Here is a 14,197-nt window from a genome sequence, read left to right as displayed (position 1 = left end):
CTCACGCCTGTAATCCCAACACTTTGGGAGGCTGAGGCGGGTGGATCACCTGAGGTCAGGGGTTGGTGATCAGCCTGACCAACATGGTGAAACCCCGTCTCTACTACATACAAAAAACATTAGCGGGGCGTGGTGGCGCATGCCTGTTAATTCGAGCTGCTTAGGAGGCTGAGACAGGAGAATCGCTTGTACCTGGGAGGCAGCGGTTGCAGTGAGCCGAGATCGCGCCATTGCACTCCAGCCTGGGCAACAAGAGCGAAACTCTGTCTCAAAAAACAAAAAACAAACAAACCCTCAATGCTTAGCTCTTCCGCTGCAGCACCCCTAGTGCCTGGCACATCACAGGTGCTCAGTAAACTCGCCCAACATGGAGGAATGAATGCATTTTGCACAGGTACCCACGTCTGGGATGTGGTGGCCTGGTGCCCGTGGACGCTGAGTCTCTGTAAGTCCCCTGCTTATTCCATAATCACCAGGCAACCGCGTGATGAGGACTCCACATCTCTCATGAGGCCCACCTATAGGAGAGAACATCTCGGTCATAACTCAGGAATTCTGAACGACACACTGTTTATAATTCTCACTGGAATTGAGCATATTGATTCTGGCTTCATTAAAATAAAACCAAGTACCACAGTGACTCCTTGTAGGCAATTGACCACAGGTTTGCCCACTACCACCCTCTCTCCCAGGACAATATTGAAACGGTCCCCACTTTGTCTCCTCCCACCCCCCAGAAAAGAAGGGGGGGTGGAGAGAAGACAGGAAAAATTGACAGTAATCTTGCATCTGTCTCATCTCTTTGCAAAAGAAAAGCAGTATTTACTGAAATATATTGTACAAAAGAATCACTCCCCACAAGAAAAAAGATGTAATCATCTATTTAGTGAAAAAAAAATGCAATTTCTTAAAAACACAGCCATACTCTGCATATGGTCTGTTTAAATGCATTTTATTAAGAGTTATACCACTTAATGATGGCTTAAAGAATCGCTACATAAACAATACCATTTTAGCATAAGAGGGTTGGAATATTTCTAATTCAAGCCAGTAAAAACTCACTCTTCAGTGGTTTATGAAACTTGAATACGTTGATGTGGCAGCACTCAATTAATGTCAGGCCGTATGGATTTCAATCTGGCTTGAAATACATTTAAACAAATGAAGTAGATACAAATGTTGGCTCTTTGGCCAGCCAGAGCTAAAAAATCCATTTTCTATCCCATTTATAATAAGAACTAATTTGAATGTAATTTATCTAAAGCACAGTGTTTCCTAATTTTTACAGGCAACCATTACTTATAGTTTAAGTAATAGTTATATCCATGGATCTTAGTGCATTTAATTGAAAATGAATGTTATTAAAATCCAAGACTTAATCCTTCAAAAATAAAAGCATTATCCTAAAGAATAATTGAATACTCAGACTCAGAGCAAGGGGAGGGGGCGGCCAAAGCTTTATTTAAAAAAAAAAAAAAAACTCCCCTTTAAATACCGCACTTCTCTCTCTTTACGTGGTATTAGAATTATGTCAGAGTGAAATTAGCCACTCTCGACCCGTTATTTCAATTCAGATTACAACTGCCTCTCATCTAAGTGTCAGACTTGGCACCAGAGTCAAATCCGTCTGCCGAGGAGTGACATGTCAAGGGTGACAGTGACAAATTGTCACTAAGTGAGGAATAACACATGACAGGGCATGTGTCCGTAATGAGGCATATGCATGCCAGTAAGCCTCGGGATGCACGGGGCTGAGGGCGGAATGCTGGAAGCACTCCGGATGCTGCGAGTTCTCATTAGGGCTCTGCACCTCCTTGGATGGGAGTTTCCATCATTAAAATAAATAAATAATAAATAAGCTCCTAAGTGAACAACACATGGACAAAGGCCTACTCTGGTATTTTTAAAAAAAAAAAAAAAGGAAAGAAAGAAAAAAAAGAAAAAATAAATCCAAATGTTTGTAAATTTCTTCTTGAGGGCTTAAAATAAAATAAACTTTTCTTCCTGACCTCATCTTCCACCTTCATGATTTGTTTCTTCCTTTCTTCCTTTAACTTCACCAAGATCAAGGAAACACAAATTCCAGAATGAAATAATTCTTTCTCTGTGTGTTTGTACAAATATTTCCATGAGCACTTTGAGAGATGGTCCCATTTGCCAAGCCGAGGCTGTCACAGAGACATTTCACAAAGGCACCCCACAAGTGAATTTCTCACTGGTCTCCAATGAAAATAATGGCATTTTCACCCCAAGCAAAGAGCCAGAAACTGGGAGGAGGGTGTACAGACAGGTGAGATATACCATCATGAAAAATTAACTCAAGGCCACAAAATAGGAAGCATTCAGAAAGGAAGTTAGAATCACCAATTTTTTGTCTTGCTATGCTTTGCTTTGTTTCATTTTGTTGTCTTTAATTTCCTGTATGGGACCTCTGGAATTGTTGCTTGTCCCAGTGAACAAAAATATTTTTATACCCAAGTCACATGGATGCATAATGGAGTGCTGTTGGATTTTATTGGATAGATGGATAGCTGGATGGATGAATGGATGGATAGGTAGATGGATAGGGGAATGGACAGCTGGATAGATGGGTGAATGGATAGGTAGATGGATGGGGAATAGATAGGTAGATGGATGAAGGGATGGTTAGGTAGATGGATGGGGGATGGATAGGTCAATGGATGGGGAAATGATAGAAGAATAGGTGAAGGGATAGTTGGATGGATGGGTGAATGGATAGGTGGATGGAAAGGGGGATGGATAGGGGGATGGATGGATGGATGGATGGATGGATACATGGATGGATGGATGGATACATGGATGGATGGATACATGGATGGGAGGATGGGTAGATGGATGGATAGGTGGAGGGATAGTTGGTTGGATAGGTGGATGGATAGATGGAGGGATAGTTAGATGGTTAGGTGGATGGTTAGGGGAATGGATGGATGGATGGATGGATGGATAAATGGATGGCTATGTAGATGGATAGGGGATGTTTGGGTAGACAGATTGGGGGATGAATGGATGGATGTATAGGTGGAGAAATGGATGGATGGGTGGATGGATAGGAGGATATATGGGGGAATTGGATGGATGGATACATGAATGGATGGAAGGATAGATGAGCTCAGAGGTGAGTCAAAAAGTGATTCGCAGGTAAGGCTGGAGCAGGCCTTTTGGGGTATCAAATGTCTTGCTAAGAGTTTAGATTATGTTCAAGGTGGAGGGTTTGAAGTTGGGAATGACATGGCCAGGTCTGCATGGTAGAAAGATTGCTCTGGCTTCAGTGTGTGCAAGCAAAGTGGGCAGTGATAATGGAAGCAAGGTGATGAGAGAGGAGTCTGCTGCAAACTCCCACCTATGAAATAATACAGCCCAAGAGAAAGTGCTGAAAGAGATCAGGAGAAGTGAACAGGTTTAAGGGATGTTAGAAAGCAATAATCAACAGAAATTGGTTAACTGGCTGGATTTGTCAAGTGGAGAGAGAAATCCTAAATGATTCTCAGGTTTCTGGTAGAATAGTAGAACTACTGACTATGACAGCAACATAAAGAAAGAGCAGGTTTTAGAAGGCAGTGATAAACTGACCATTTGGAAAATGCTGAAATCTTGGGAAGGAATCTAGATTTGGGAGCCCTCAGCACACTGATGGGAATTCAAGCTGCAAGGGTAGAAGAGAGAACTCTGAAATCAAAGACTTTATTTTAGCAAAATTGGAGCAGACTCAAGGGGCAACATTTACACATTTTTATAGCACGTTTCTTACGTGAAAATCTACATCTTTTAAGTTTTAAACACTAGTTTGTAACCTGCTTCTTTTCTCAATAAAAATATCATGGACATTTTCATTTATCCTTTTTTTCCCACATCATTTAAAGGCTGTTTCAATTTATGAATATGTCATAAATTACTGAAACTATCTCTTATGGTCAGGCATTTACATTATTTCTAGGTTTTCACTATCATGTGCATCTTCCTGTGATTTTGGTTCTAAATAACTGATCTTTGCAAGGGCTCCCAAGAGTTTGACTGTGATCAAAGGGAGGGTGAAGAGGACAGGTGACATGCAGAGAGCTAAGGTGCTCTCAGTGAACATGCTGGGAACAAGAGGTCCAGTGGTGAGAGGTAATTTAGGGATCACACACCATCTGGGCTGAAAGGAAAGATGAAGATATCCGAGGTGGCTCTTCTAAGAATTCCTGTCTGCCTCTGCAGCTCCACAAGCTTCATGGAGACTCTCCAGGACATTTCTTAATAAACTATTCATTTAAAAGTCACTTATTAAATTCAATGTCACAAACATCTATGTATTGCTTCTGACTGGCCTAGATAGACCAGTTGAAGTAAGCAACCTAAATATCTAGTGGCTTAACACAACGGAGTTTACTTTTGCTCCTGCTAAATGTCACAATGTCCATTGTGAATCTACGGGAGACTCTGCTCCATAGCGTCCCTCAGAGATCCAGGCTGACAGATGCTCTACCAGTGAACAGTTTCACCATCTGTGAGATTCTGCCTCTTTAGTTGCAATGGTAGAAGAAGAGAGATTAGAGAATCTCACATGGGCTTTCCACTACCCCTGCCCAGAAGTCTCAGACATCATTCCTTCTCAAGTCCATGGGCTGGAACTGACCACAGGACCCAACCTACCTGCAAGGAAGCTGAGAAATGTGGGAAGGTGAATGGAATATTAAGTGAGTTTTCCTGTCTCTACCTTAGATATAAACAGCATATCCAAGCTGCCCCAACCTGGGACAACAAAATAAGGTCACTCTTCCATTAAATGCCCACTGTTCAATGACAAAAGATTAGAAACAGCCTAAATGTCTATCAATGGGAAGTTATTAATTATGTCACATCTATCATAGAATACATTTTAATCACAAAGAGAAAGCACTGATATGTTTCAAAAGAGAATGTATCAATATGAAATAATTTCAAAATACATTATGAAATGAAGAAATTATTACACAGAACAGAATGCACAGAATACTGCCATTGGGCAGAAGGGGATATATATACAGTCAATTGAATATTTGTGAAATGTCTCCGATAGGACACCAGAGGCAGCTGGTGACATTGGTTGTCTTTAGGCAGAGGAGGAATGGCTGAGGCACGGGAGTAGATAGGACAAGTTTCACTGCTATTCTTTCTATTTATTTATTTATTTATTTATTTATTTTATTTTATTTTTTTTAGATGGAGTCTCGCTCTGTCACCCAGGCTGGAGTGCAATGGCGTGATCTTGGCTCACTGCAACCTCCACCTCCCAGGCTCATTTCTCCTGCCTCAGCCTCCCAAGTAGCTGGGATTACAGGTATGTGCCACCACGCCTGGCTAATTTTTGTATTTTTAATAGCGACAGGGTTTCACTATATTGACCGGGCTGGTCTCGAACTCCTGACCTCAGGTGATCCACCCACCTCGCCCTCCCAAAGTGCTGGGATTAGAGGCATGAGCCACCGTGCCCGACCTATTTATTTACTTATTTTGATACATGGTCTCACTTTGTTACCCAGGCTGAAGTGCAGTGGTGTGGACATGGCTCACTGCAGCCTCGACCTCCTGTGCTCAAGCAATCCTCCCACCTCAGCTTCCTGAGCAGCTGAGACTACGGGCATGCACCACTACACTTGGGTAATTTTTATTTTTTTTTAATGGGGTAATTTTTTTTTTAATTTTTTTGTAGAGATGGCATCTCACCATCTTGCCCAGGCCAGTTTCAAACTCTTGGGCTCAATGATCCTCCCCCTCTGCCTCCCAAAGTGCTAGGATTACACGTGTGAGACATCACTCCGGCCTTTCCTACCTTTTAAATGTTGAACTTTGACCTATTTTTAAAAATAAATGCATAACCTATTAAAAAAATACATAAAATTATTTTGTAAAAACCATTAATACTGACTTTGAGCCCCCCACACACCCATGGAGAAACTTACACACACACACCCCATGAGTGTGCTGGTATTACTGAGAAGTTCCAGTCTCCTGCCTCTCTGGGCCTCCTATAAAGCCACTCTGTCACAGGGGTGGCTGTGGATGCCAATAGCCCTAAGGAGGCCACTTTCCTCTCGGAAGAGCCTTTCCCCCATGGTGGTGGCTGCTAACACTGCCCTCTGGCCTCAGGGAGGGGCCCCTGCCCTGATTCTCTCAGACACAGCCGAGACCAGGCTTGCGTATCTTTCCATTCATCAGGGAAACCTCAAGCCTGACAAAGCAGACAGGACATCTGCTTCTGGATAGGGGGACCCAGAGGCCACAGACCCTGCTGAACGCTGCTCCCACTTTCCAGCCCGGGGGCCACTCAAGCCACACCATGGGAGCCACCTCCAAGTCCAGGCCCCACATCCCATGAGGCCCAGAGAGAGAAAGCCCCCTCCTAGTCTGAATTTCCTGTCCAAGGGTGGGCCTGTCTGTGGGTCAACTAACAGTGAGAATAGCTGCTCCCAAGGAGGCATAGCCTTGCCCTCTGACCCCCGTAGGACAGGAGCCCCAGAATCCATGGGCCCAGCCTCGGTACTTGGGCAGGTGCGCAAATGCATGAAGACTTGCATGTGAAGCTCTCCCACCCAAGCAGTGGTGCAGTGGGGAGGAAGCCAACGCACAGAACATCCAGGGCAGTGTGCAGAATGCTGTGCCAAGCTCAGCCCTGGCAGGGGTGAGATCCCAGCTGAGAGAGAGGTTCATGAAGGCTCCAGTCCACTAATTAATTTCAAGTGTTTGGGGAAATCACAGAAAATTTGCTAAAGACAAATCCCAGACCTCCAATTGACCAACTGCTCCCCCTGCTCCTCTCCACTGAAGTCTAGTTCTCATGCAAATGTGTCCCCAGCCAGCCCAGCTCCTTCTGTCAGGCCCCCTCCCTGGCACCAGCCCTCCCCAGCAGGTCATCCAGCAGCTCCAGGGAGGTTTCAGACATTAAAATCATGGTGGCCCCAGGCTGCCATTCCTCACCTCGGCAACAAGTGAGTCTTCAGAGGTTACAGATTTCTTTTATTTATTTATTTTTTAAGATGGAGTCTTGCTCTTGTTGCTCAGGTTGGAGTGCAGTGGCGTGATTTCAGCTCATTGCAACCTCCGCCTCCTGAGTTCAAGCTATTCTCCTGCCTCAGCCTCCTGAGTAGCTGGGATTACAGGCACCCGCCACCACACCCAGCTAATCTTTGTATTTTTAGTAGAGACGGGGTTTCACCATGTTGGCCAGGCTGGTCTCAAACTCCTGACCTCAGGTGATCCACCCGCCTCGGTCTCCCAAAGTGCTGGGATTACAGGCGTGAGCCACCATGCCCAGCCTGGTTACCGATTTCAATTGTGTTACAGTATGGACTGTGAGTCCTTGGTCTGGCCGCTGAGACCCCAGAGTGATCACAGAGGTCCCAATCCGGAGATTCCAGGGGCAGGAGGCTAATGCTGACTATGTCCTGGGCACTGGGAAAGAGCAGTGACAGTGACAAAGTCGCTCTGTCCTGCAGCTCCTGTTGAAGACACCCACGTAGAGCAAGAAGGATAAAGAAAATGATTACAAACAAGGATACATAACACCCTAGAGTACAGATGACCAGAGCTGGCTGGGGACAGCGTGGACAGAGCCTGAGCCCCTGGGTGGAGGGGACCAGTGTGGACACAGCCCAAGCCCCTGGGTGGAGGGGACCAGTGTGGACACAGCCTGAGTCCCTGAGGGGAAGGGGACTAGTGTAGACAGAGCCTGAGTCCCTGAGGGGAGGGGTCCAGTGTGGACACAGCCTGAGCCCCTGGGGGGAGGAGACCAGTGTGGACACAGCCTGAGGCCCTGAGGGGAGGGGACAGCGTGGACAGAGCCTGAGCCCCTGGGTGGAGGGGACCAGTGTGGACAGAGCCTGAGCCCCTGGGTGGAGGGGACCAGTGTGGACACAGCCTGAGCCCCTGGGTGGAGGGGACCAGTGTGGACACAGCCTGAGTCCCTGAGGGGAAGGGGACTAGTGTAGACAGAGCCTGAGTCCCTGAGGGGAGGGGACCAGTGTAGACAGAGTCTGAGCCCCTGAGGGAAAGGGACCAGTATGGACACAGCCTGAGCCTCTGGGGGGAGGGGACCAGTGTGGACACAGCCTGAGCCCCTGGGGGGAGGGGACCAGTGTGGACACAGCCTGAGGCCCTGGGGGGAGGGGACCAGTGTGGACACAGCCTGAGCCCCTGGGGGGAGGGGACAAGTGTGGACACAGCCTGAGCCTCTGGGGGGAAGTGACTGAGGGCAGAAGGTAAGGAGGAGGAGAAAGGCTTGGGTGCAGGGAGGGTAGGTAGTTACTCAGGCAAAGGGAGGAGTGTGTTTTACATGGGCCACAGAGGAAAATGAGCTGGGCATGTTACCACTAAGGAACGTATCCAAGTCACACAGCACCAAATTACGTTAGTGGCAGCAAATCCATACGGGTTTGCAGCCACCTCAATTCTTAACTCCTCAAAAGAAAGAATTCCGCTGAGGCAAGTTTTAGAGCAGGAGTGAAAGTTTATCAAAAAGTTTTAGGGCAGGAATGAAAGGAAGCAAAGCACACTTGGAAGAGGTTCCAGCGGGCGACTGGAGAGAGTCAAGCACATAATCTGATCTTTGGCTTGGGTTTTATATGTTGGCATGCTTCTGGGAGGTTGCGCTCCTTCTCCCCTGATTCTCCCCTTGGGGTGAGCTGTCTGCACGCACAGCGGCCTGCCAGCACTCAGGCGGGGCTGCATGCACAGTGTGTTTACTCAAGTTGTGCACATGCTCACTTGAGGCATTTTTCTTTCACCAGCTGAGTGTTTAATCCACCATTTTGCCTGTTAGTGCATATGCTTGAGCCCACTCACCCAACTCCTGAGATCTTACTGGGAAGCTGCTGATCACCAGTTTCAGGTGTTCCTGTCTATTGGGAGACCTTTCCCTGGCACTGGCTGCAACCAATTATTATTTTATAGAGACAGGTCTAACAACCTCCTGACCATCACCTGATGGTTGCCTGACATTCCTGGTGAGGGGCGCCTCTCCTGCTCTGCTCATCACGTCTGCCTGACTGCTGCCTGTAACGAGCATGTTTCAGAAACTGAAAAAAACAGCGCACAATGCAGTAGGGGGAGGGAGGGTGCAGAGTGAGCCAGAAGGAGAGAGGAACCCAAGGAGGGAGAAGCAGATCATGCTGCCCCCTGGGTGTGCTTTTACCCTACGGGCTCAGGATGGGAAGCCATCAGAGGGGTTTAGCAGAGGGACCGCCTGATCATTGGGACAAGTGTGGGAAGAATGAAGTCAAAAACTTCCAATCATCATAACATGAAAAGACAAACCACAGATTGGGAGAAGGTGTTTCCCATTTGTAACACCAGCAAAGGGAGAGGATCCAAACATATATAAAGAACATCTACAAATCAGTAAGAAGGAGACAAAAACAACCCAAGAGGAAAGACTTTGAACAGGGTTTTCACAGAAGAAGAAACACCAATAGCCCACAAACACATAAAAAGATGTTCTGCTCAAAAATAATTCAAAGATGCAAATTTGGTGTCTGTGAGCTTGAGAAGTTCTGGAGGATCCAATGAGGTACACATTCCATTAGGAAGCAATTGTGGCTATTTAAGAATAAAGTAAGAATATATATTTTTAGATGTATATGTACTATGTCTTTCAAATGGCTACTAAATCATTAGGACATACATATGTTATTATTTTTTTACCTAATATAATAAACAGAACTCCTGGGTGTTTCTTTTGGTTGAGGGATGGGTGGAAAAATTCCTGAGACCTTAACAGTGCCTGAACTGATTATGTTTGGGGCCTGTGGGTTGGAACAGATGAACTGTCCTGGAACAAGTCTGTGAGGTCGCCCCTGAAGCAGGAGTGCAGAGAAGGCAGAACCCAAGAAATCAGGGGCTGCATTCTGCAGGAGACGGGGGTGATGGAAGAACAGACATAGTCTTTTTCTTTGGAGGCTGTAAGAATTCCTCTATAGGATACTATTAAATTCACACTGGTCCCTGTTTCAGAAGGATACAGAAGCAATATGGCTGGAGGTCTGATGGAGTTCAGAGGAAATGGTCCAGACCCTGAGTAGGGAGTTGGACTGTGTCCCCCAAAAGAGATTTGTCTAACTCCTAACCCTTAGAACCTGTGAACAGAACCTTCTTTAGAATTAGAGGTATTCACAGACATAATTATGTTGAGAATCTCTATGTGCAGTCACCCTGGGTTTAGGGTGGGCCCCAGCTCCATGACTGGTTTTCCCTTATGAGAAAGGCAGCAGGGGATTTGAGACACAGACAGGCTTAGTGGGGAGGCCATGATGTGAAGACAGAGGCAGAGACTGGAGTGATGCTGCCACAGGCCAAGGGCACTAGGAGACTGGAAGATCCTACTCCAAAGCCTTCAGAGGGAACACGGTCCTGCCCACATGTTGATTTCACCTCAGACTTCTGGCCTCCAGAACTGAGGGGGAACAAATTTCCATTGTTTCAAGCCACCAGTCTGTGGTGATTGGTTATGGTGGCCCCAGAAAGCTAATGCATCCCATTTGGTTACTGCAGAGTGTGAAAGGAAATTAAATCTTAGAACCCCAAACTCATTAAGCCAAAGGAAAAGTTAAGCTGGAAACTGGGTCACACAAACCTGCTTCCCCTTTTTGGTTCCTAAATAAGATGACTACAGGATAAAAAGCTACATGTCTCCCCCATATTTTGCCCACAAGGAAATTCCTAGTGAGCTCCAAGATCTTAACCCTAAGGTGTTTCTGTTAAAATTTCACCATGGCCATGTAAATCGATAGCTTATCTTTACAGGTGCAGTCACCCCGGCCCACCAGACACAAATACATATCTGATTGTTCCCCTGCCCCATTCCGTCTACATTTCCTTGTGTAAAAATGCAGACTCACTGAGCCAGACAAAGGCATAAATGACTCTTTTCCCCTACCCCCACTTACATAAAAATTGTGTACTTCTCAATATCCTGCCCTTTTCCCTTTAAATTTGGAGCACTCACAATCATCTTTAGAGAAAGGCATAAACCTGTCTCCTGGGAGCATGTCCTTAACTTTGGCAAATCGACTTCCTAAAATGATTGAGATTTGTCTTGTTATTTTTCTTGATTGACAAGAGGAAGGAGCAACAGGTCTGGCTGACACACAGATCCACCGCCTCCAGGGAGGGTGGCCTGGGAGCTGCTGGGGGCAAGCCGACCGACCAACTGAATCCGGCCGTCTCTCTGCACCATTAGCAGCTCTGGGCCTTGTCACAGAGGCCTCTTGGTGTGGGCTTGCTTATTTTCTCCAAGGTCAATGCTGTGCTTGGGGGAAGTAACAGACACACACACACACAGTCTTGTTAGACAAGAGCAGCCAAGGAGAGGTGGTAGGGGAGCCCTGAGCTGGATTCCAGCCCCAGCTCCACCTTCCTATTGGTGTGTGGCTGTGGGTCTGTCATTTCTCTCTCTGGGAAATCTGGAGCCCTCTTGCTGGTGGCCTCACTGACAACTGAGTTAGCAGTTGGACCCTGCACAGCCATCTGCAGAGGGCTGTGGTGGGTGTCTGGTGACCTTAGTCTGCTCAGAGCAAAGTCACCACGGGGAAGACACGTCTACCCTGGATGAGATTGAGAAAGGGCACTTTCCTGGATGTATTAGTCTGCCAGGGCTGCTGGCACACAGTACCACATGCTGAGCAGCTTAAGCAACCAAAATGTATTGCCTCACAGTTCTGGAGCCCAGATGTCTAAAATCAAGGTGTCGGCAGTGTTGGTTCCTTTTGAGCAATTTGAGGAAGAATCTTCCACTCTGCTCTCTTAGCTTCTGGTAGCCTCAGGTGTTCCTTGGCTTATAAATGACTGAATTCTCTTGGTGTCTTCACATCCTCCTCCCTCTGTGTGTCCATGCCCTAATTTCCCCTTTTTACCAGGACACCAGCCATATTGGATTAGAGGCCCCTCTAATAACCTCATTTTAACATGATTTCCTCTGTAAAAACCCAATCTCCAAATAAAGGCACATTCTGAGGTATTTGGGGACATAATTCAACCCATAAAACTGGAACAACAACCAAAAAATGTTGATCCTGCTCTTTCTCACATCTAAGTGACTAGAGGGCACAGATCCTTCCAGAAGTCAGTCAACCATTTGTGGCTCGGGGAGCTAGAGATGGGGAATAAAGAGAAATTGGGGGTGATATTTGTTGGGTTGTCTTGGCAAGGGGGCCAGCCCTTGGCCATGCTGCCTGGGTTTGAATCTCCAGCTTTGTTCTTTGCTAGCTCTGTGGCCTTATGCAATTTTTTAAAACCCAACAAGCCTCAGTTCCTTCTTCTGTAAAATGAGAATAAAATAATAGTATCTATCCCCTAGGGTGACTGTGAGAATTAAGATGGAGGATGCACGTGAAATGCCCAGGACAGTGCCATCACACAGTGAGCCATCAGCAGAGGGTAACTGTAATAACAGTCTCTGTATCTTCAGTCTCTGGCACCTCAAGAGTGTTTAATTGATGAGTGGCGAGTAAGAAAGAGAATGAGGGAATAAAATATAAACCAATAAGTTGGCATAATTTGCACAGGCTAAGAAATGACCACTAGTTGTACTTGTCTATGGAAACAGACAAAGGTACCTGGCAAGTTAAAAAGATTGCTGATGTCACGGCCTGTTCCCACCAGCGAATCCTCCGTGGGAGAATGTAAGTTCACGGTTGCTCCCACTGTCGACTGGTAAATGTTTTATACTATTTACGAGGCAGAGCAATTATGTATAATTATTCCATAATGCAAACACATTATGAATACTTAAAGCACCATTTTTTTTCCTCCTCCTAAGGAATCTGGTTGAACTCTGTGCTAAAGATATCTTGTGTAATTGAAATTTGGAACAGGTGTAGAAAGGAATAAAGAGCCTTTCTGACTGAGGTTAAGGAAACTGCAATAACCCTTCTTGTGAAAATAGGAAAGCTGTTCTAGGAAGGCCTGGTAAGGGCTCTGTTGTGGAAGTATCCCGCACAGCAGAGGATCAAACACGGCTGTGCATAGAGATCGAGAGCTTCAGTGAAGCGGTCCCCCATACCCAGTCACTCTCTAACATCCCCCTTTTACATTTCCGTACCACACTTAACATTTATGGAATTATCTTTACTTGTTCACCTGTCCATGGCCTGCCTCCCCCCACTAGAAAGGGAGAATTGGTGGTCTCATTCACCAGTGTGTCTCCATAGCTATGGCATCCAGATGAGGTCCCAGCACACAGCAGGCATTCAATAAATAACCGTCAAAGAAGCAAGTAAATACAGGAATAATAGGTCACTCCCTGTATTAGTCTGTTCTCATGCTGCTAATAAAGACATACCCGAGACTGGGTAATTTATAAAGAATAGAGGTTTAATGGACTCACAGTTCCACATGGTTGGGGAGGCCTCACAATCATGGCAGAAGGTGAATGAGAAGCAAAGTCATGTCTTACATGGTGGCAGGCAAGAGAGCATGTGCAGGGGAACTCCGCTTTATAAAACCATCAGACCTTGTGAGACTTATTCACTATCCCAAGAACAGCAGGGTAAAGACCTGCCCCCATGATTCAGTTACCTCCCACCAGGTCCCTTCCACGACACATGGGAATTATGGGAGTTACAATTCAAGATTAGATTTGGGTGGGGACAGAGATAAACCATATCACTCCCTGAAGGGAAGGAGTAAGTGGAAAAGGAATTATTAAATGGGCACTTGCCGTATGGGTGCAGTCGCATGATCCATTTAATCATCACAAGCCCTCTTGGGGTTCAGTATTTGACCCCTAATGCACAGATGAGGACGTTGAGGCTTGAAAACATTAAATGATTTATTTGCCCAAGATCACACAGGTACAAAGTTGTAGAGACAAGATTCGCGCCCAGGCCTTAGTCACTTCCACTCTCTGGACTGTCTTCTACATCAAACATCAGGCACTCAGATCAAAGGAGCATTTTGAATGGGCAGCCAGATCACCATAAATCACCCAACTGGACTGTCTTACTGTAACCAGAAAGGAGCAACAGACACAAAAGCTGTTTCCGAAAAGGAAAGGAGGATCTCAGTGGCCGGGGGAGGCCATTCATTAAGGGGGCTCATTTGCCTGACAGCTGAATGGAAACTTGAATTGCAGCCTCTCAACCTGAACTTCGACTTGGCCTAATTCCATATCGAGTGACAACAGTTTGCCATCTGTCCTGGGTCTGATCCTCCGAGGACCTCAAAG

The 14,197-nt window shown here is 46.2% G+C and overlaps 1 protein-coding gene across 1 annotated transcript in view; it reads right to left on the bottom strand.

The window, feature by feature from the left end:
* Window positions 1-402: 402 nt before the first annotated feature.
* Window positions 403-14,197, bottom strand: part of VRK1 (VRK serine/threonine kinase 1) — a 134,544-nt gene continuing 120,749 nt past the window's right edge. The window contains exon 12 of the mRNA XM_063793119.1: window positions 403-518. Coding sequence (XP_063649189.1) covers window positions 459-518 — 60 coding nt within the window. The 3' untranslated portion in view covers window positions 403-458. The remainder of the gene's footprint in view (window positions 519-14,197) is intronic.

The sequence above is a fragment of the Pan troglodytes genome, chromosome 15, assembly GCF_028858775.2.
Source record: "Pan troglodytes isolate AG18354 chromosome 15, NHGRI_mPanTro3-v2.0_pri, whole genome shotgun sequence".
Classification (NCBI taxonomy): Eukaryota; Metazoa; Chordata; class Mammalia; order Primates; family Hominidae; genus Pan; species Pan troglodytes.
Note: the sequence above shows the minus strand (reverse complement) of the source record. Positions and strands in the feature narration are given on the sequence as shown.